Raw genomic sequence first — 22,635 nt, 5'->3', positions numbered from 1 at the left:
GAGAGAGAGAGGGAGGAACCCCTGTCACACCAGCACCTCTGGATCTTATCACAGCATTCAGTACCTTGTTTAGTTTGCTTCAAATCAGTGCTAAACCTGCCCAGCAGGGGGCACCGGGCCTCCACTCATCTAGGCTCTCACAGGTCATATTTAACTGTCCAAAATCCTCCTCACACATTCCTACAGCTGCGGGAAGATTAGCAGTGACGTCTCATTGTCAGTGCGACACGTTAGATTTATGAAAGCGGGGGGGAAGGGGTGGGGGAGGGGGGAGTTGGGAATGACGTGTTACTATGAGACTTTTATCTGCAGGCCGGCATGATGTGAGAGAGTAACTAGCAAGAATGAGAGGTCAGGAATTTATTTTCTGTCAGGATCCCATCGACCCTCACCTCAGCCCCAATCACACTCTTCCCCTTGCCCAGGGTGTGTGTGCACCTGTGTGTGTGTGTGTGTGTGTGTGTGTGTGTGTGTGTGTGTGTGTGTGTGTGTGTGTGTGTGTGTGTGTGTGTGTGTGTGTGTGTGTGTGTGTGTGTGTGTGTTTCTGCAGTAGTTAATGCCGCTCTAATGAGGTGAGAGGTGATTGGATAAAAAGCAGACACAGCTTGCACCGCCTACCTTTTATTGCACTTTCAGAAACTAACTCAGTCTGCCTCTTTACAATCCTGATTGGCCTGCATCCTCTCTCACTCTTTTTGTTGATTCTCTCTTGTTCTTGATCTCTCCTCCACCTGTCTCACAGCTCTCCTCCACCTGTCTCACAGCTCTCCTCCACCTGTCTCACAGCTCCACCTGTCTCACAGCTCTCCTCCACCTGTCTCACAGCTCTCCTCCACCTGTCTCACAGCTCTCCTCCACCTGTCTCACAGCTCTCCTCCACCTGTCTCACAGCTCTCCTCCACCTGTCTCACAGCTCTCCTCCACCTGTCTCACAGCTCCACCTGTCTCACAGCTCTCCTCCACCTGTCCATCTGTCTCCCTGTCCGTCTTATTTAGCCTCCTTTTCCCACTCTGCTTGTCTGGCTGTGGCAGAGAGACAGAATGCAGGTTACATTAGGCCGGGACCGACTGTTATCATTTCAGCCTATAGCATCCGAGACAAACATAAAACACACTGTGTCACTTTAAACCCTCAGGGTTTCATCTGTCTGAAAAGAAGCCTCTCTTTGAAGATACAAGATTATTCCCTTAGCAGTGATGGGTGTGTGTGGAGCACGTTCCACTGCTGTGGGCTTACAGAGTTACACACTGTGCTCTGCTGCAAGGCCTAATCAGACCCAGATCTACCCCACACACACATGCACATGCACATGCACATGCACGCACACACACACACACACACATGCACGCGCATACACACGCACACACGCACGCGCGCACACACACACACACACACACACACACACACACACACACACACACACACACTTCTCCCCACCGAGTTGAACCATTTGGAAGAGAATATAATCACTGTGACATGTTGAAATGTCATTGCAGGCTTATGTTGCATCCGTTTAGGGAGATGATTGTGTGTGTGTGTGTGTGTGTGTGTGTGTGTGTGTGTGTGTGTGTGTGTGTGTGTGTGTGTGTGTGTGTGTGTGTGTGTGTTTGTGCGTGCGTGCGTGCGTGCGTTTGAGTGAAAGGATGTACAGTGTTCTGGAATGTGAAGGATTGTCGACACACGGGCGTGGTTCCGTGCTTCCTCCTTTGCCATGGCGATGCACCCATGTCAGAGCGGGAAGTCCAGATTTGAGCAATGTGTTTTTAGACTCAGGTAGTGACGATGCTGTGTTCCACTGATCTTGATCTCTCACACTACAGCAGTCAGTACGGCGTTCAGAAGAGCCGCACACACCATTCCCCCCATTGTCAGTATTATCAAGTAAACATTAACAACAGCGTTGTTGAGGAGTCAAAGTGAAACACAGACCACACGGAGAAAGGGATGCTACAGATCTGGCGCTGGTTGCACAAAGCACCTTAAGTTAAGATTTTCCTTAGAGTGTCCATCAAATAAAATTGGTTGCACAAAACACCCTTAAATCTTCTCCTTAAGGTTAAACATTTTAAGGAAAACGTAAGCACAAGATTTAAGGGTCTTTTGTGCAGCTGATTCTATTTATGGACACTAAGGAAAATCTTAACTTAAGGTGCTTTGTGTAACCGGCCCATGGACAGTAAAAGGTTGAAAATAAAAAATGAAACTGAATTGTCATAATGAAATCATCTCGACCTAGATTATGATCAACTTTGATCTGCCCACGGCCTTCCTCATTCGCTCTCTTCCTCCCGGGGGCGGGGCCTTTATTAGATCACAGTGCTGATTGATGACTGGCCGCTTCTCATTATGGCGCTCACGTCACGAGGCAAGAAAGGTTAAAGCCATGACGTGAGCCAGAGAGGAACTCGCACATAAACACACATACACACATTTACACGCACACACACACACCGCTCCGGAGTTCAGTGTCCAAGACATGGAGGATGTTTGAAGAACACATTTCCTCTGGTCTATTTTATCTCTGTTTATGCAGGGGGAGAGTTTTATGAGACTAAATCGGTACCAGAATCTTTTATCTTTCCCCAGTTCCTCTCATTCCCTATCTCTCCACTGGGTTCACACACTTTAACAGTACAGCAGACAACAATTTCAATGCCTCTCATTACTAAGTCCACCAGCGTGTTGTCCTCCTGACTCATCTCTCTGACTCTTCTTAAATGCGTTTCAACTTTACACTTACATTTTTCTTTTTTTAATAAAAAAATGTCCCGCTTCCTTTTTTTCTCCCATTTTCTCCCCAATTACTTGGCCACTTCCCCCTGCTGTTCCAGTCGTTGCTTCACCCCCTCTGCCGATCTGAGGAAAGCCGTAGACTAGCACATGCTTCCTCCGACACGTGCAGGCGCTGGCTGCTTCTTTTTCACCTGACAGCGAGGAGTTTCACCGGCAGGACGTAGCGCGTGGGAGGATCACGCTATTCCGCCCGAAGATAGGCAAATGTGTCTCTGTTTACGAACGTCTGACCAAGCATGAAGTAACGCTACCGGGGATTGAACCCGGGTCTATACTGTAGGCCCTGTGGCTGGCTGATGAGCAGCAGGGGAGAGGAAGGAGAAAGGAAGACTGGGAGACAAAAGGAGGATGAGAAGAGATGCAACGGGATGTGAGAAGTCTGGAGAGATTGGGGAGTGGGAGGGGGGGGGCAGGGGGGTGGGTAGTGTGAGCAGATAAGAACGGGGGAGTACAGGAGAACGGGGGGGAGTATAGGCATGAAGGAAGTGAGGCCGTGGAGGAGTGCTCATTATAGTGGAGGATGAACTGCATGCGGAGGACAAGGGAGATTTAGCTCAGGACAGGAGAGGACGGAGAGGGGAAATTATTCGCAAAAATAGCAAGGAAAAGGTCTGGTCGGTTTGATTTAGACCAGTAGTTCTCAACATGGGGTCCGCGGACCACCAGGGTTCCATGAGGGAGTTCCTGAGGGTCCCCAGCAAACAGATGATGAAGTGTAAAACTTTGAGCATGATTTCATTTGAAGTGAACACAATTATAGAATGTAGAAGAATGAGCGCTGTGGTCATACAGTAGTGTCACTGTTACTGTATCTCCAGCTATGATAGAGCTGCTCATGGGGGTCATAGTGTCTCTGTTATCTCCACCTACGATAGAGCTTCTCATGGAATTCTGGACAAAATCACATCCAACAATAAGAAATGTTCTCAGATTTTGGTCTGAGACAAAATCTCATCAAATGGGGGTCCGACCGTGACCCTAATGTGGAATAAATGACAGGTCCTTGATGTGGAAAAAGGCAGAGAATCGTGCATTGAAGCCAGTGGCGCTTTAGCCCACTCCTCTGCAGCGCGTCACACACACACACACACATGCACGCACACGCACGCACGCACACACACACACACACACGCATGCGCGCACACACACACACACACACACACACACACACACACACACACACACACACACACACACACACACACAAGCCCTCAGAAACATCTCCACCGCTATCAGCTTTGCATGAAGACTGGCATTTATCACCGCTGTGTTTTATCCATGCAGAAAGATAGCGAGCAGCACACATACCATCCCCGTGCCCCAGACAGTCATCTCTTATGCACTTACACACTTAGACACACTTATACACACACACTTATACACATGCACATACACACACACACACACACACACACACACACACACACACACACACACACACACAGTCTACTCCAGACATCAGCCGCTTCAGAATTCCAACAGTCCATTCCATCTCGCTCCCCTCCTGCTTTCTGTCACTCCATATTTTCTTTCTCCTCCAAAGTGAATGAGAGCAACAGTCTTACTGTGACGAGACCATTTGTCTTCAATAAATGTGTCATTGTGATTCATTTGCCTGTTCTGAGGTCAGTACGTGTGCGTGTGGGTAGAGTTCCCCTCCTCTACTCTTTTTGTCACCACTATAACAATAGACGACGTTGGCTCTCATGGCAAAGGAAACAGGTGGCAGCTACTTTTCAAAGATAAACCTGCCAAATGATATCCATCATCTAGACAAGACGGCAGACATGACATGATGCTGTCTGTAATGTCCCTGGAAAGCATGTGTTTTGAGTTTGTCACACCGCAGAAGCATGTGTTATTAACCACCCGGCCAAATTTGGCCGATTATTAAAAATGTCGCCAAGTATATTAAATTAGGTTTCGAAATCATGAGGCAATAAGCAGTATTCTCTGCTCTGCGGGGGGCGTGTCTGCTGAAGTGTCGGTGCTCCCTCAGTGCTGAGCAACTTCATACATTGTCATGTTTTTTTTTTTACGTATTTAATGTTGAGCATAATTGGGCCTTAACTCCACAGTTCAGTACCGCATGGTTCAAACTGTCTTTTCACGTCTTCAGCAAGTCATTTCTAACGTGTCATTTGTTTAGAAATAAATCTCCGAATTTGGTTTACAGGGACTAAATAAATCTAATTTCATCGGTGAGAAAACACTTTGAGGGGTATGCATGTCATCCGTTAACGCTGGGTAGTATCCAGTGGATACACACTCCAAACATGTTCTTTCTGCTGTGCATGTAACAAATGAAGGACCACTCCAGCACCAGGCTGTACTGCACCAGTCATCTTCCGTGTAGGTCACAGAGTTGGACTTGTTTTGACAGGTCTGTTGTCTGTCTGTCTGTTGTCTGCCCTATAGGGAACAGCTGCATGCTTTGGGTTGAAGCACAGACAAAACACACACCTCCTGTTCCAAAAGCCACCCAAACACAAGGCCCACACACACACATGCACACACACACACACACACACACACACGCATCCACACACACACGCACGCACGCACACACACACACACACACACATCTAGCCATCCATTAAATGAGTCCGACTGAGCCTCTGTCTCACGGTATCTGTACTGTATCTGATTTGTCACAGCTTGTTTGAATTGTTGTCTGACATTGTTTAGGCTCTCGTGGGTTTTATTAATGTCTTTGCATTGCATGAAGACCCTTGGCTCTAGCTTCATACCAGACCATGTGACCATGACCATGTGACCAACCAACCACGTCTATCTGGGGACAAACATCAGTGTGTTAGTTTGTTGGTTCTCACAGTAACGCTGTCAGAGCCCCAAACCTCAGAGGTGATCGTAGAACCGCCCCCCTGAACTCCCAGACCGTCCCATCGCAGACCGCCCCCCTGAACTCCCAGACCGTCCCATCGCAGGACCGCCCCCCTGAACTCCCAGACCGTCCTAACAGGCCCATTTCCCATGCTGTCCTCGTCCTCACGTGTTTCTTCTTGACCCTCCGCTCTTCCAGTGACCCAGTTCCAGTCCCGCGTCCCTCTGTTTCCATCCCACCACCCCTCATCTCATCTGTCCCCCCCCCCCCCCCGCGCGCCTTTTCTGTTTCCATCCCACCACCTCTCTCGCCTTCCCCCCCCTCCCCCGTCAGCATCTCCCCTGGCTGTAGCACAGTCCCCCTCAGCCATGGGACACAGGGAGTTAGACCATCACAGAATAGCTACTATTACCGTGCGTGTGTGTTTGTTTGTGTGTGTGTGTGTGTTTGCGTGTGTGTGTGTGTGTGTGTGTGTGTGTGTGTGTGTGTGTGAGTGAGTATGCGCGCACGCGCGCGCGCGTGTGTGTTTGAAATGTGTAGCACTTATTTTCCATCTCTCTGGGGATTTTAACTGATCTTTGTTCCCAAGGGTTGAACTACATGACCCTGCCCTGCAGTTGGGAGTGTGTGTGTGTGTGTGTTTGTTTGTGTGTGTGTGTGTGTATGTATATGTGTGTGTGTGTGTGTGTGTGTGTGTGTGTGTGTGTGTGTGTGTGTGTGTGTGTGTGTGTGCGTGCGTGCGTGCGTGCGTGCGTGCGTGCGTGCGCGTGCGTGCGTGCGCGCACGTATGTATGCGTGTCTGTGTTTGTGTCCCCGTCCCGCCAGTGGCCATTTGCACATCTACTGGATGGCCACTGGATGGCTGTAGAGAGCCTGGAGTGCTGGAGTTGGGTTTCACCAGTAAAGGAAAGGTGTATGACTCCCCCTTGTGAAATTGTTCCAGAGTAGCAGCAGAACTGTACTATAGTGTCTTGTCTTGATTGCTTTGTTGTGATGCTTTGATCTATTCGTTTCAACCCATATGTTCCTGTACTGTGAGTCTCCTCTATTCTAATTCCTGTATTTTCAACAGGCGAGTTTACATTTTCTCGAGTATGGCCAATATTATATAACTGCATCAAAGCCTATAGCTTTTATTCAAACTAGAAATTGGTGAGGGGCGTCCGGGTAGTGTAGCAGCAGATTCCCTGCCTACCAACACGAGGGTCGCAGGTTTGCACCCCCGTGTTACCTCTGACTTGGTCAGGCGTCCATACAGGCACGATTGGCTGGTGTCTGTGGGTAGGGAAGCCGGATTAAGGGACTGTGTCCTTGTCGCTTCACTAGCGCCTCCTCTGGTCGGTCGAGGCGCCTGGTCGGGGTTGAAGGGAACTGGTGGGAATAGCGTGATTCTCCCACATGCTAAGTAATGCCGGTGAAGCTCCCCCCGCTGTCAGGTGAAATGAAGCGACTGGCAGCTGTGCATGTGTCGGAGGAAGCATGGTGCTAGTATCGGCTCTCCCCAGATCGGCAGAGGGTGGAGCTGGAGCAGCGACTGGGGCAGCATGGGGGGAAATTGGCCAAGTACAATTGGGGAGAAAATGGGGGGACTAGAAATTGGCGACCCACCCTATTATATCAGTAAGATAGTAACACTCGTGACATTTTGATGAGTTAAAAATTGATAATTCATTCTGATAGATTGTGCCTCAAACTGTAAGCTAATGAACTCTGCCTGGTGGTTGTTTGATGTATTACATCCTTGACTGCATATTGATTGACCCTCTTCCTCCTACCTTTCCTACCTCAGGGCCAGCCTGGGCCTCTTGGCCCCCAGGGGCCCCAGGGGCCACCAGGGAGACGGGGGGAATTCGGCATCCAAGGGCCCCAGGGAGAGAAGGGCGACCGGGGCCGTGGAGGCTTTACCGGTCTTAAAGGAGCTGTGGTGAGATATGGTCCTCCAGTGTTGTGTTCGTTATTTTAACAGCAACTACACCAACACTTCCTTTGGCTTAACATGTGATTCTCCTCGCACCACAGGGAATGACCGGCGTTCCCGGGTTTTCTGGAGGAGATGGAATTCCTGTAAGTCCGTCCAGCCACTTGGCTGAATGCAAGAGAAAATGCTGATTCTGTTGCTGATCTGTTCTGACTGTTTTGATGTGTCCCCGCCGCAGGGCCACCCGGGCCAGGCTGGGTCCAGGGGGAGGCCAGGAGCAGACGGCTGCAACGGGACGCACGGAGATTCGGCGACAGCAGGACAAGCTGGCTATGATGGCTCGCGTGGTTTCCCTGTATGTGTCGCTCCGACTCTGTCTCCATAGTGATTGTAAAATACAGGGAGTGTTATTATCAACAACTAAAAAGCCCTGTAAGTGATGTCTTTATATGTATCTCATTCTTCTCTTCCTTCTCCCTCTCTCTCTTTCACTTCCTCTCAGGGCGAGCCAGGCAGGAAGGGAGCGAAGGGAGACTCTCTGGAGCTGAGTGTGTTCATGGAGCGCTTCAGGGTGAGGAAAGGGTCCACACCATTCATTAGTACAGTTCTGAAGGACTTCTAGCTTGATTCAAAGGCATTCAGGACTTGATATTGCTCTGGCTAGGTCGTTATTGTAAAAGAGAATGTGTTCTCACTCATCTACCTGCTAACATAAAGCAAATGAATGGATGAATGAATGAATGAATATACAATTCTTGGCTCCTTGTCATTTCTCCACAGGGGGATCCAGGTGTTGCAGGGTACAAGGGAATATACGTAAGGCTCATTATTCAAAGCCTTTGTTACTTAATGTGTTCATCGCACAGACATGACCAGATCATATTTACTGTCATAACATTTCACCATCTCATCCCATCTCCCCAATACTGTCATTCATTCTGTTTTTGTTTGTTTTGTTTTTTCCCAGGGGCCAAAAGGAAACTCAGGATATATCGGTAACAGAGGCGTTCCAGGACCAAAAGTAAGTGTGTCTGCGTGTATGTGTAGGCTTGTGCATTTCTTTGTGTATAACTTTTCTGAATACCTGCTCCTCTAATGTATTCTTCTCTATTCAATTTGGATGCTGTTTGTGTCTTCTTCTAGGGTCCCCAGGGGCGTCCAGGTCCCCCTGGACCAAAGGTAATATTACAACAACAAAATGTGCCTCTGCTTTTATAATCAGTGCATGATGCAATATAAAAGGCTACTAGAATCATATATAAAACTTGAGAAGATTGAATGTATGGATGGAAGGAATATAAACTGTTAGGTTTTCCTGAACAGGGCACCATGACCAAAGTGCTGAAGGGCGTCAAAGGAGAGCAAGTGAGTGACCACTATGTTGTATTTATTAATCGGGTCTATTTTCTTTTCTTTCTTTAATTATTAATTTAGGGATAACAGGGAGACGTACATCAATACACTAGAGAATATTGATAAGCAGGTTTTACACAGTTCAATTGTGTCATTATGCAGATGTAAAATGTTCTATTTCCTTCCTGAAATTTCTAGAACTAGTACAGGCTGAGAAAGGTAGGTGTTGGGAGAGGTTTTGACAAATCAAATATGTATATATACATGTAGGAGACCACAAAAAACAATATGTTTAATAAAAAAACAAAGCAACAAAAACAGATTATTCCACAAAATCTGGCCAAAGGGCCTTACATAAAACACCCATTTCGAACAGAATTTAATCAATGTATTTATTTTTTATTTTTTATTTGTAAACGGAGGGAAAAAGTAATTATTTTCCATCCAATATATTTAATTTCCCAAATCTATCCACTCCTGTATTGTGGGTATCTCGCGAGAATCCAGCTGCTTATATCATAGGTTATATTGTGGCAGGGCTAGGAAGCAACCGATGTCCAGTAAGCACTTTTTTACAAGCAGTTATTAAAACACCAAATAAGTACTCATCGGACTCAAAATCAATCTTTCCTAAATACAGTATGCAGAAATGTAAAGATAATTCAGTACAGAATATGTTTTTTTATGCTCTGTGTATCTCTGTCCCAAAATGCTGGAACTTCCCAAGTTGGGTCCATTTTCACTGCTGTGAGATGGATTTTCACTGCAATTTCCTCTGCTGCCACAGGGTGATGCTGGCGAGCCAGGATCTCAAGGGAACTCGACCTATCCCCACACACTCAATACTTTGCAGGTGGGGGTGCCACGGGTGGGAACATCATGCACAAATGCCATCACTGGTCCACAACTGAATTCAAATCAACTCTCAATAACTGCCAAACTAAATGAATGCCTGTAGAACTGTTTCTAGTTTTCAGATATGCATGAGATCATGTGCAAAATAAACCAGCATTGTGTTTTTGTTTTTCAGTGAAGTTCTCTAACCTGGAAATGTTATTATTTTAGGGAAGGAAAGGAGAGAAGGGGGTCAAGGGAGAAGAAGGAGATCAGGTATGTGATCAATTATGCACACTTCCACACGTGCGCAAACACATATACACACTTATTTCTTGGTCTTGTCCTCTCTCTCGCTGTGTGTGTCTCTCTCTCTCTCTCTCTCTCTCTCTCTCTCTCACACACACACACACACACACACACACACACACACACACAAGCACACCTACACCACATGCACACAGCGTGTCATTTCCTTATTTTATTTTCTTATTTCCCTTTCTCTCTGTCTCCATCCTTCCAGGCTGACAACAGAGGAGAAGATGGTGTGATGGGATTCCCAGGAACACGGGTTCGTAGGAGCACATTTCTGTACATTTCAGCCACACAGTGTCCTCTAACCATATGGTGAGTTCGCTTACAATGTTTGCATGTTGTTCTAGGGTATACCTGGTGAGGATGGACACCCTGGACTCAAGGTATGTTAGTGTGCAAACTGAGATTTATTATCATTTATTATCCAGTTAAAATAAATTATCATTTCGTAGTGCCGTGGTCTTATCACCTGTCTCTCTGTCTGTCCTCTCAGGGAGACGCTGGGTATCCAGGACAAAATGGCAGACATGGTTCTAAGGTGATAATGCACCCAATCATGATGACTGATTATGGATCACGCATCAATACAATTTATTCGAATTGACTGACAATAATATTGTTTGCACTGAGATTCACATCATCCCAGGACACATTAAAACTGCACTAAGCAAGATTTGTATGTGAAAAACAAATATCTCATCAGCCTAAGTGGGTCTGCAACAGAGAACGTTGCATCCCCACTAATGAGACGCTGTAGATTTGCGCCTTTTTCTGATAAATGCGGTATCTGATAAATGAAAAAAATGCCATATAAATTATTTAAAAAACAAGTGAACCCACAGACATTGAATACTCAAAGGACTGACATACGGTTTGTGTTTCAGGGAGACAGAGGCGACCCTGGAGAGTTGATTTCATGGCCTTGGTCTGGTGGTGGTACAAATGGTACAGTGATTAATATTTGGGAAACGGTCAACTAATATGTCAATCATCTGTTTCAGAGCTACAATAAGCTGAATTAAAACAGTTACAGGCAACTTCAGAGACTTCCCATCTGTTGTGTAGGTTAGCGGCTGTTATCTGGAACTGCAAGGAGATTCTTGTTGTTGCACAGATGCTAATAATTGTTCCTTCTAATTATGCTTTGTGTTTTTTACAGCTGGTTTTCCCGGGCCCCCTGGTGAGCCGGGCCCAGAAGGAGAGAGCGGCCCGCCTGGAGACAAAGGCTTCCCCGGGCCCCCAGGACACCCTGCTGTTGTGTCTCAGCAGCAGCTAGGTCTGGAAATGAACGCTATATGATGACATGCCATTATACATTCTCACACACTGAAATAATCAACAACAATGAAAAGGGCCCCTCGTTCTCCATGATCATCTAGAAAGGTGGTTCTCAAGCTTTTTCACATCAAGGACCCCTAAACTGACACAAATGACACCACGGACCCCCATTTGATAAGATTTGATTTGATAAGTCTGATTGGGTGCACCTGGGCCCAGTGCACTTCAGCTTAAGAAGATGTTCAGATGGGTCATTCTCTCTCCCTCCTCATGATGCATCTTTTGTTTTGTCCATTGAACTGGGTTGTAACATATGAGGGAGGAGTCAGACACCAAAGTCAAAGTTCAAACAATCATTCATTAACTAAAACTAAGGGAAAATAACTAGATGACACAAACTACATTAAGAAAACTAACAGAACAAAAGGTGCAACAGTGAGGAATGAGATAGACTGAATGGTCTGAAGGTCTTCTTAAGCCCAATGGGTACACCGGGCCCAGGTGCATCCAATCAGCCTAACGACCCCAGGGCCAGAGAGTGGGAGGGTCATCACACTTTTAGATGTTTTATTACAGAAAGTGTATGAGACCCTTGACCAAAATAGTCATACATTCTCTCATTATTACCCTTTTTGCTGGGGACCCCTGAAACCCCCCCCAGGGACCCCTGGGGGTCCCCGGACCCCACCTTAAAAGCCACTGATCTAGAACTTTGATTAACTGACCAACAACCAATACTGTACTCCTAATTTGCTGTGGATAAGAGCGTAATTGAAATATATAATATGTCAATGGAAAATGTAAATGTCCTTTTTGTACTTCAGCTTGGGACTTCGGAGGACCATTTGGTTTCAAGGGGGAGGCAGGAGAGAAAGGCCCAACTGGAGAGCCAGGAATCCCTGCCACCACCGCCGGACCCCCGGGCTACAAAGGCCCACCAGGAAGCAGGGGTCTTAAAGGGTCTAAAGGATCATGTGAGTGACTGACTGACTGTGTGTGTGTGTGTGTGTGTGTGTGTGTGTGTGTGTGTGTGCGTGCGTGTGTGTGTGTGTGTGCGTGTGCCTGCCTGCATGCGTGCGTGCGTGCATGTCTTTGTTCCTAAAATTACTCTACTATCTGATTCCGTGTGTCTACAGGGGCAGAGTTTTTCAAGGGGGCTCTGGGTCAGAGAGGAAGACCAGGAAGTGGAGGCTTTAAAGGAGAGAAAGGTACTGTGGGCACACTGTGGATACTAAAGGTACTGTGGGCACACTGTGGATACTAAAGGTACTGTGGGCACACTGTGGATACTAAAAGAGGATTGTTGGGGCAGCAGGATGGCCTTAGAGAGCCACAAAACCAGGAGGTTCAATCCCCACAACAAGACAGTGAACCCCCTGCTCAGACACTGAACCCCCTCCTCAGTCACAACAAGACACTGAACCCCCTGCTCAGTCGCAACAAGACACTGAACCCCCTGCTCAGTCACAACAAGACACTGAACCCCCTGCTCAGTCACAACAAGACACTGAACCCCCTCCTCAGTCACAACAAGACACTGAACCCCCTGCTCAGTCACAACAAGACACTGAACCCCCTGCTCAGTCACAACAAGACACTGAACCCCCTGCTCAGTCACAACAAGACACTGAACCCCCTCCTCAGTCACAACAAGACACTGAACCCCCTGCTCAGTCACAACAAGACACTGAACCCCCTCCTCAGTCACAACAAGACACTGAACCCCCTGCTCAGTCACAACAAGACACTGAACCCCCTCCTCAGTCACAACAAGACACTGAACCCCCTGCTCAGTCACAACAAGACACTGAACATTGAAAGTTGCTGTGGATAAGAGCAGCTAAATGCCTAAAATGTGGGACATGTGACTGACCATTGTGTGTTTGTTTGTCTGTGTGTGTGTGTGCGTGTGTGCATGTGCGCGTGTGTGTGCGTACACACGCGTGTGTATTTAGGTGATCACGGGCAATGTGAGTGCACCGTCATAAACCCTCAAACAGGTCCACCTGGCCCCGCCGGTGACCGTGGCGATGACGGGATGACTGGAGAGTTCGGTCAGCAGGGCGACCCAGGAGAGACAGGACCCCAGGGTGCCGATGGATTGCCTGTAAGAAGAAATATATATATGTGAAGTCACCTGGAAACCTGACAACATCCACCATCATTGAGCATATTTTCTGTTGCTTTGTTATGCCTCCGCCGGCGATAGCCAGGCCTGAGGCATTATGGATCCAGGTTGTCCGTCCGTCCGTCCATACGTCCGTCCGATGTTCATTAACGCGATATCTGAGGAAAGCCTTGACGGAATTTAATCAAATTTGCCTCAAACATCGACTTAGACTCAAGGATGATCTGATTAGATTTTGGTGGTCAAAGGTCAAAGGTCAAGGTCACTGTGACCTCTCAAACGCCATTTTCAAGCTTGTTAACGTGATATCTCAGGAATGCCTTGACGGAATTTCATCAAATTTGCCTCAAACATCGACTTGGACTCAAGGATGAACTGATTAGAATTTCATGGTCAAAGGTCAAGGTCACTGTGACCTCATGAATGCCATTCCCAAGTTCGTTAAAGCGATATCTCAATAACGGCTTGATAGAATGTCTTCCAATTTGGCTCAAATGTCGACTTGGGCGCAAGGATGAATTGATTACATTTTGGTGATCAAAGGTTAAAGATCAAGGTCACTGTGACCTCACACACCCAATTTCCAAGCTCTGTAACGCAACATCTCAGGAGCGCCTTGACGGAATTTCTTCCAATTTGCCTCAAATGGCGATTTGGACTCAACAATGAACTAATGGCGGAGGCATAAATCCGCGGTGCGGTCGTTCTAGTTTTGTTTTGTTTTGTTGTCTTGGCCTCTCTCTGGTCACTCGTGTATATCTCTGTTGTGTTGTAGGGCTTTCCTCAGTCACTCATGTATATCTCTGTTGTGTTGTAGGGCTTTCCTCAGTCACTCATGTATATCTCTGTTGTGTTGTAGGGCTTTCCTCAGTCACTCATGTATATCTCTGTTGTGTTGTAGGGCTTTCCTCAGTCACTCATGTATATCTCTGTTGTGTTGTAGGGCTTTCCTGGGCCCAGCGGTTTGCAAGGCCCAACTGGCAGGAAAGGCGAGCCTAATGTGGCCAAAGAGAAAGGTGCGGTGCCCCCTGTTGTCTCACTTCATTTCAGCAGGAGTGGAGGTGGATGTGGGTGAAGAGTACTTTGAATTGAATGTGTGTGTGTGTGTGTGTGTGTGTGTGTGTGCGTGTGTGTGTGTGTGTCTGTGTCTGTGTCTGTGTCTGTCTGTCTGTGTGCGTGTGCGTGCGTGCGTGCGTGTGTACATGTGATCTCCACAGGATATGCTGGGGACGCAGGGGATTCGGGTGCACGTGGTGAGCCAGGAGTGCAGGGTGCTCCGGGCCCAAGCGGGCTCTCGGGCATCCCTGGCAGCCGTGGTCTTCAGGTGAGCACAGCACCCATCGCCATAATGATATTTCCATACTGTACTTGTTTCAATTAGTTCTACTGCTAGGGACCAAATGGGCAACTATCCATCAATCAGCTAAATATTATAGAGTCGTTTCCATGTTGCCAGACACTATTGACAGTTTGAGCCTCCCAGCCCGCAAAACAAGCCGTTTTATTAGCGAACATGTATTGACGATGCGGCGCGCAATTGCCCCACTGGGTTACACTGTATAGTTGTTTGGGCACATTGCTCCAGCTGTAAACAAGGCTATCTCGGTGAATACTCGACCAATTTGAAAAAATTCTGTCATGATGAGACCCTTAGACACGTACAGTGTGGAAAACAAAATGATCCTTTAATGTTGCTTCTTTGTCTTTGCCTTGACCTTTTCTATTATCTGCTGCTGCAATGAAGCAGATAAAATACAATCGGATTGCAATCTGATGGCAGAAAATGCATGTTAATGCCAGGTGTAAATGGCCTCAATAAGACTCACCACTCAATAAATGCCAAGCAGTGCTACAGTGTGCTGTTATGTGGACAGGGTGAAGGCCCGGTGGGAGAGCCTGGAGTGAAGGGTTTCTCGGGCCGGGCCGGTCAGCCTGGTGCAGCGGGCCCCAGGGGAGAACCAGGAAAGGCTCTCGGAGCAGCCAAAGGCCAACCTGGTCCCCCGGGTGATGACGGCCTGGCGGGCTACGATGGAACCAGAGGACCCGCCGGCAGCCCAGGTGAGAGGCAGCCGACTGTCCCGCCCTTCACCTTCACTGTTTATCTTGATACAGTGTCACACACGTTTTCTCTTCATGGCGTTCCTGTTTGTTTTCTCTCCATTACCTCGCCTTTTTGTCACGAGCAGCTACATGACACATCTCTCTCTCCTGTTGGCGCAAACTTTCTCTGAGACGAGCCCTGATGCAGTCTGCATCCTGATGCAGTCTCAGTCTGCATCCTGATGCAGTCTCAGTCTGCATCCTGATGCAGTCTCAGTCTGCATCCTGATGCAGTCGCAGTCTGCATCCTGATGCAGTCTGCATCCTGATGCAGTCTCAGTCTGCATCCTGATGCAGTCTGCATCCCGCAAACCAGCTGATGCAGTCTGCATCCCTCAAACCAGCTGTGGCAGAACTTGTTTGAGATCATGCTTCTGCTTTTAAATAACTCTTGTTCCGAATGCCTCTCTCTTTCTCTCTCTGTCTCCTACTCTCTCTCATTTGCAACTGAAAGGAGGCTGTAGTCCTAGTCCAAGAGGAGATGGAGACCAGTGGGATGTAACAGGTAGCTGGTATAACAACATTTTGACACCCCCCCCCCCCCCCCCACCCACCCCATAGTCATAACAACCCACCAGTGCTTTGCTTCTGTATCTTTTTGACCTGACTGCATAATATGTATTTTTTATCTCCACCATTTTAGTCAGCTAATGTTATGATAACGCTATGTTCTGAACCACAATCCATGCTGGGCAACAAGCGAGCAAAAGTCACCACCTCACGGTAGTCGTTTGTACATAAAGCCAGATCTTGTCTTAAAGCGTGTGTTTTGCTATATTTCTCTCAGGTGCTTGTGAAATAGGGCCTCCGGGACCTCCAGGGCTGCCTGGAATTCCAGGACCCATTGGATTAACAGGTTTCTCAGGTAATACAACAAGAAACATGTGCTGAATGTTGCCTCATTGGGCATGTTTCCAATTATATTTGATGCCCTGTTTATATTTTGTGACACAACAGGTCTCCCCGGTCAAAAAGGAGGAGACGGTCTGCATGGAGCAGATGGAGAGAAAGGAGAAAGAGGAGATCAAGGCATAGGTGGCTTTCCTGGACAGCCAGGTAAGGTGTGAAGGGAAAGCACACAATGTATTTACATGACTCTCGACACTCACTCACCGGAGAATTAGACATAGAATAGAATGTAATTGGTCTTTAAATCATTGTTGTAAACGTATCCAGCTCAGTTTAATTTCTTACCTGCTATCGATCCTCTGCAGGTTTTGTCGGCATTCGTGGAGACTTGGGTCGGCCTGGCAGCAAGGGTAGAGAAGGAAACCCCGGTTCGCCTGGTGTGGCTGGACGGGACGGGGCCCAAGGTGAGAAGGGTCATCATGGAGAGATCTTTGGAGCATCAACCGGACCACCCGGTGACCCAGGACTGACCGGGTCTCAGGGAGTTAAAGGCTTGTCTGGAGAGCAAGGAGGCCCAGGCTATTCAGGTTAGTCGTGTTTTCACATAGTTATCTTCAAATACAACCATTTGTTATACTAATGTGTTACCATTCAATCATTTTCAACATTAGGGGGCAGAATTTGGTTCTTTTGAGCACTCTCATGTTTTCCGTTCTCCTCCAGGAATGGGCGGCATGCCTGGTATGATTGGTTCCAAGGGTGAGACGGGCCCTCCAGGCCTGCAGGGGGAGGAAGGGAGACCTGGGCCAGCTAGCAAGTATGGCTATCCTGGTGTGCCTGGCAAAGCAGGCTCACATGGGCTGCCTGGGGCCACTGGACAGCCAGGTTAGACACACGCACGCGCACAGCCGCGCACACACACACACACACACACACACACGCACACACACACAACAAATATGTTCTTCACACAACAAAGGAGATGATGCATGTATACCTGTGTCTAACACAGCTGGGTCTTGTCATCCTCCAGGCTTCAGTGGGGAGAGGGGAAGTGAGGGCGACCCAGGGCCCAGAGGTGAAGTGGGACCGAAAGGGACCGCGGGGACTTTTGGTAATGATGGTTCCATAGGAGAGCAAGGTGCACCAGGTGACTCAGGACTGCCTGGGCCAGATGGATACGCAGGAATTCCTGGATTGAAGGGTTGGTTCCATAAGTATTCTATTACCCCCCCCCCATTATATATCACTTAGAACACGGCTCTCTCGAATACTCGATTCTGATTGGTCAATCAACAATATTCACCGGTCATTATTTCTCGACAACCGACCGCTGCTCTGCCACACCTGGATTAATCAGTTGGTAAGAGCATTTTGTCCGCAGACGCTACTAATTAGGCCAACCAGTTGCAGCTGTGGTGTCTTGTGTGCCAATTACGAATGAAACCGCTTTGTGTTGAAAACGCTATTAAAAAATCTATTTGAATAATTATTTTTGTCAGATTATTGAATGATTTAGTTGTAGGCCGTGTTCTAAGCGGGATAATGTATACTGAGCCGGTGATTACTGGAAATAATGACCTTCAGGTGAATATTAAGCCCTCCGCTGCGCGTCGGGCTAAATCATTCACCTGTCGGTCATTATTTCCACAGTAATCACCGGCTCAGTATACATTATCCCTTACTTAAGGACTTACTGGACATTTTACATGGACTTATTACATAGACATTTACATGGTCGCCACAATATGTCACTTTAAATGACTTTACTTTGCACTTTATCATTTATAATTTGAAGATTGTTTTTCTGTTTGCTCCATATTCTGCTATTGCTGTGATCGATGCGTTGCATAGTGCACAAAGACAAATGCCTTGTTTGTAATGTGATTACTCACTATGGCTATTAAAATGATCTTGAATCGTATGAAACGTATATATATATACTGTATACAGTATAATGAACCATCATATGACATATATGTGATTGTTCTTTGGCTTGGTTTTGTTATTGTACAGCTTTGATTAGAACCCTGTTTGGGTCACAATGTTCTTTTCTGTGACCTCTGATGTCTGTTTGTGCCCCAGGAGGCAAAGGTTCCCGCGGTATGTCAGGCTTCGAGGGCCCCAGGGGTGAAGCAGGGCCTGCGGGTTTTGGTGGGCTGAAAGGAGAAAAGGGAGGCTCAGGTCACGGTGGCAATAAAGGAGGCGTGGGCCAGAGCGGAGTAAAGGGTGAGAGCTTTCTTTCATCAAAACCTTTGGTATAATGTCTCTGGTGTTTCATGCTGAGAGGAGCACATGTTGACCCCGCCTTCATCATCTCCCAGGCGATCGTGGTCTGAGGGGGCCATCGGGGGACAAGCCTCACATCCCGCGCCAGATCATCGCTGACATGAAGGGAACCAAGGGAGAAGATGGAACCCCAGGGGAACAAGGCTTCACCGGGTCCAGAGGTGTGCAGCGGTTAGGCCAGTATCCATCACGCCTTCCTTCTCACCTTCTCCTCCGTCTTGACACGCATCCCTCTCTGTTCCACATCAGGCACTAAGGGGGACCCCGGTGTGCCGGGATTCGGTGGGACTCACGGTCATCCTGGAAGCCCCAGCAGAGAGAAGGGGCTCCATGGAAACGCAGGTGCAGAAGGACTTCCGGGGACAAAAGGGATGCCAGGCATAACCGGGAACCGTGGAATAAGTGGCTTCACAGGGATGCATGGCAACCGGGTGAGCGGGGGCGGGGCTAAAAGAAAAGAGAATAGTGTGTTTCTTCATAATGGAGTATTTACAAAAGCATCATGTCCACACCTCGCTGGGCGTGTGTTCTTCTTCTTGAGGTTTAAACAGGCTGAGCGGAGCCCTAATGGGGATTTCATATGACTCAGGGGTCTATTGAAATTAGTATGCCTAAAGTCTAATATCTCTTCAAAGCAATTATAGCTGTTTGTTTTCACCTATCACTGCAATTTAGATTAGAAGGTAATCAGTGGGGTTTATGGCACACTGATGATGTCATCAGTGGGATTTATGACATCACTGATGATGTAATCAGTGGTATTTATGACATCACTGATCATCAGTGAGACAGACAGATAAACAGATAGATACTGAAGGTCTAACACATTTTTTTGCCTGTTACTTTTCAGGGAATTAAAGGAAGCCCAGGGGCCTATGGCGCTTCAGGAGATCTAGGACGGAAGGGATTCAAAGGTGACCCTAACCCACACAGATATAGGTTTTGTTACACACAGTATCAAGTGATTATGTTGTGAGTATTTCAACTGTTTGGTAATTTTAGCATACTTTCACAGGTGAGAAAGGTCCTACCATAGACCTTCCTGGATCTACAGGACTGAGAGGGGAGCTTGGTTTCCCAGGGTTGCACGGTGAGTCATAGAGTTTTCAGTTTCTTCTCATCTGATGTTGATCAGCGCCATCCGTAGAGTGATGGCAGAACAGTTAGAGGCTCGGACCTGACGGATATGGAATGGCTGACACCCTCTTTACAGGCAGCAAAGGATTGATCGGACCCACTGGAGACAGGGGACCCTCTGGTTTCGATGGTATCTGGGGGATGAAGGGCCAGTCAGGTGATCCTGGCATAGGTGGAGTCCCAGGTATGAGACCCCCATTCGGTTCTTTATCACACGCACACATTCCAATTAAAGTATGTGACATTATTTGACAGGTTTGACATGGTACGAGACTGAGCGTTACACCCTGAGCGTTACACCGCGATGGCGTTGAGCCTCACTTGTGCTCAACACAGTCATTTCTTCCCAGGCTCAGACGGGCAGAGCGGATCTCCTGGTAACCAGGGTCAGAAGGGCTTTCCTGGGGTTCCTGGAAACTCAGGGACCCCTGGCTTACCTGGCTTCCCAGGAGAGAAAGGTAACGGGCCACCTATCTGTCATTTGTTTCATAATCCATCTCATATTTGTTGTTCACCATATTCATGTCATCTTTATCTGTGCTAATGTGTGCAGGTTTCCCTGGCCTGACGGGCCTGTATGGATTAAATGGACTGAAGGGACAAAAGGGAATCCCCGGAGTTCTAGGTATTCCACAGAAAGTGTTCATGGAAACTATTTCAGAATCAGTGGTGCTGTGGTGAACCAAAAGATGGGAATGCTCTGTGAACTCCACTGAAAGATTAGTCAAAGTACCATGATATACAGCAGGGGTTCCCAAGCCTTTTCATATTGGGACCCAAAAGATACATTTTGTGTCTCCCTGGGACCCAAACTTACGGTAATGAGTTGCCATGACGACCAGTTGGCGACCCAACCCCCACAGGTCCGTACAATTGTGTAATACTAAGGTTTTGATATTTGAAGGACCCCAGTGGAAATAAGCAGGCTTCTAGTTTGTAACTTTAAGCTGCTTTACTGGGCTATCATCCTTGGATCATTTTACTCTTCGATTTACATATTGTGTACTTTTTTTTTACTACTGTATTAATGTAAATTTGTAATGCTTGTATGTATTCTTGATCCGACATAAACCAAACCAAACCCAAATTTGATCCCGACCCATAGTTTGGGAAACACTGAAATTATACAGTATTCATATGAATGCATATGAGGAAGATTTATAGCTTAAAACTGTGAGCAAACTCAGGGGTCTTTGTTGAAACCATGTGCCTGTGTGTGTCTCTGTTATGTAAGACCCTAGAGGAGTCGGACATGTTTTGTGATGGTGCCTGTTATCTCCCGTCAGGTGTGGACACCTCTGGACCAGCAGGGGAGCCGGGAGCCAAAGGAGAGAAGGGAGAGGGTGGCATCCCCAACACCGAGGCTGGTATCCCGGGCACAGTGGGTTTGAAAGGCTTTCAGGGACCTGCAGGTTAGTCACCGTCCTGTTGCACTAATAGGCCTTCCTAATAGGGTGCCGCAGGGATGGCGTATTTTTGACGACTAACCCAGAAGTTAGCATCGCGTGGGGTCGCATTTACGCTTAAACATTTCATAAAAGTGGTGTTCCTTTGTGCGCGTGATCTTGCCGAACATGTAACCCGCGTTGTGCAGTCCCCCACAGCTGCTAATGGAACTCAGAGCCTCCGGCATGGGAGGCTAAAAACCATGAGCTCTAGCATCTGCTGCTAGAGCATCTCTTGATGCTTGATGTAGTGTCTGTTACAGCTAAAGAAGTTTACCAGGCGATCTTACAGCTAGCCGATAACAAAGCATGTGGATTAGATCATATTTCTGCTGAACATCTCAAGCTAGCTAGCCCCAAGGCTGCAGCTCTTCTTGCCATGTGTTTTAATGGCTTTATGACCCACGGTTTTCTGCCGCCATCTATGTTGTCAGTCACTCTGGTGCCGGTTATCAAGGATAAGACTGGCAAAGTTGAGAGCCTAGATAATCACAGGCCTATTGCCCTAGCCAGTGTGATTTCCAAAGTATTTGAAATGATTTTATTAGATCGTTTAAATTTGTTTATATCCAGCACTGACAATCAATTTGGCTTTAAGGCCAAGCATAGTTTTTTTTCTGATTTGTGTATCTATGCATTGAAGGAGGTTGTCGAAGCCTATAAAAGGCAGAACTCTTCTGTTTTAGTTGGTTTTATAGATGCATCGAAGGCTTTTGATCGAGTCAATCATCATAAGCTGTTTCTAAAATTAAGTCAAAGAGGTGTGCCTGGCAGCATAATACGCATACTGGCATACTGGTATGCCAACCAGAGTATGCTGGTAAAATGGGGCAATAGTGTCTCTACCCCTTTCTGTGTTGGTAATGGGGTACGGCAGGGGGGGCTACTCTCCCCTGTTCTCTTTAATTTATATATGGATGATCTCTCTGTCCAGCTAAGAGACTGCAGAACAGGATGTATGATCGGTAACGCCTTGATTAACCATCTTATGTATGCGGATGACCTGGCGATCTTCTCCCCCAGCAGCGCTGGGTTTCAACATCTGCTGAATATCTGTTCTGATTACGGGGTCCAATTTGATGTTAAATACAATGCTAAGAAGAGTGTTGTTATGATCTGTAGAACGAAAGAGGACCGGGATCTTGCTTTTCCTGTCTTTTTTTTCTCTGAGCATGCTCTATGTGTCTGTGACAAAACCAAATATCTGGGCCACTTCATCACTGACCATATGGGTGATGATGATGATATGTATAGACAGCGGCGTGTGTTATACATTCAGGCTAACATGTTGGTCAGGAAATTCCACTCCTGTTCTGATGATGTAAAGATCACACTCTTTAGGGCTTACTG

General features: G+C 47.3%; 1 protein-coding gene across 1 annotated transcript in view; it reads left to right on the top strand.

Annotated features, from left to right (window-relative positions):
• col4a2 (collagen, type IV, alpha 2) overlaps nt 1–22,635 on the top strand; it is a gene marked incomplete at its 5' end in the record, with an annotated part of 44,939 nt that overhangs the window by 15,338 nt on the left and 6,966 nt on the right. Inside the window, 36 exons of the mRNA XM_083638223.1 lie at nt 7,429–7,563; nt 7,659–7,703; nt 7,796–7,912; nt 8,060–8,128; nt 8,338–8,373; nt 8,525–8,578; nt 8,701–8,736; nt 8,881–8,922; nt 9,698–9,763; nt 9,976–10,020; nt 10,268–10,315; nt 10,407–10,442; nt 10,553–10,597; nt 10,944–11,004; nt 11,219–11,335; nt 12,162–12,311; nt 12,474–12,545; nt 13,293–13,444; nt 14,409–14,481; nt 14,683–14,789; nt 15,340–15,523; nt 16,020–16,070; nt 16,353–16,430; nt 16,523–16,621; nt 16,780–17,001; nt 17,138–17,299; nt 17,448–17,618; nt 18,500–18,643; nt 18,739–18,864; nt 18,953–19,134; nt 19,554–19,617; nt 19,719–19,793; nt 19,917–20,024; nt 20,191–20,298; nt 20,394–20,465; nt 21,127–21,252. Of these exons, the coding sequence (XP_083494349.1) occupies nt 7,429–7,563; nt 7,659–7,703; nt 7,796–7,912; nt 8,060–8,128; nt 8,338–8,373; nt 8,525–8,578; nt 8,701–8,736; nt 8,881–8,922; nt 9,698–9,763; nt 9,976–10,020; nt 10,268–10,315; nt 10,407–10,442; nt 10,553–10,597; nt 10,944–11,004; nt 11,219–11,335; nt 12,162–12,311; nt 12,474–12,545; nt 13,293–13,444; nt 14,409–14,481; nt 14,683–14,789; nt 15,340–15,523; nt 16,020–16,070; nt 16,353–16,430; nt 16,523–16,621; nt 16,780–17,001; nt 17,138–17,299; nt 17,448–17,618; nt 18,500–18,643; nt 18,739–18,864; nt 18,953–19,134; nt 19,554–19,617; nt 19,719–19,793; nt 19,917–20,024; nt 20,191–20,298; nt 20,394–20,465; nt 21,127–21,252 (3,478 nt within the window). The remainder of the gene's footprint in view (nt 1–7,428; nt 7,564–7,658; nt 7,704–7,795; nt 7,913–8,059; nt 8,129–8,337; nt 8,374–8,524; nt 8,579–8,700; nt 8,737–8,880; nt 8,923–9,697; nt 9,764–9,975; nt 10,021–10,267; nt 10,316–10,406; nt 10,443–10,552; nt 10,598–10,943; nt 11,005–11,218; nt 11,336–12,161; nt 12,312–12,473; nt 12,546–13,292; nt 13,445–14,408; nt 14,482–14,682; nt 14,790–15,339; nt 15,524–16,019; nt 16,071–16,352; nt 16,431–16,522; nt 16,622–16,779; nt 17,002–17,137; nt 17,300–17,447; nt 17,619–18,499; nt 18,644–18,738; nt 18,865–18,952; nt 19,135–19,553; nt 19,618–19,718; nt 19,794–19,916; nt 20,025–20,190; nt 20,299–20,393; nt 20,466–21,126; nt 21,253–22,635) is intronic.

The sequence above is a fragment of the Poromitra crassiceps genome, assembly GCF_964638095.1.
Source record: "Poromitra crassiceps genome assembly, chromosome: 6".
Classification (NCBI taxonomy): domain Eukaryota; kingdom Metazoa; phylum Chordata; class Actinopteri; order Beryciformes; family Melamphaidae; genus Poromitra; species Poromitra crassiceps.
This window is presented reverse-complemented; position numbering and strand designations above follow the sequence as displayed.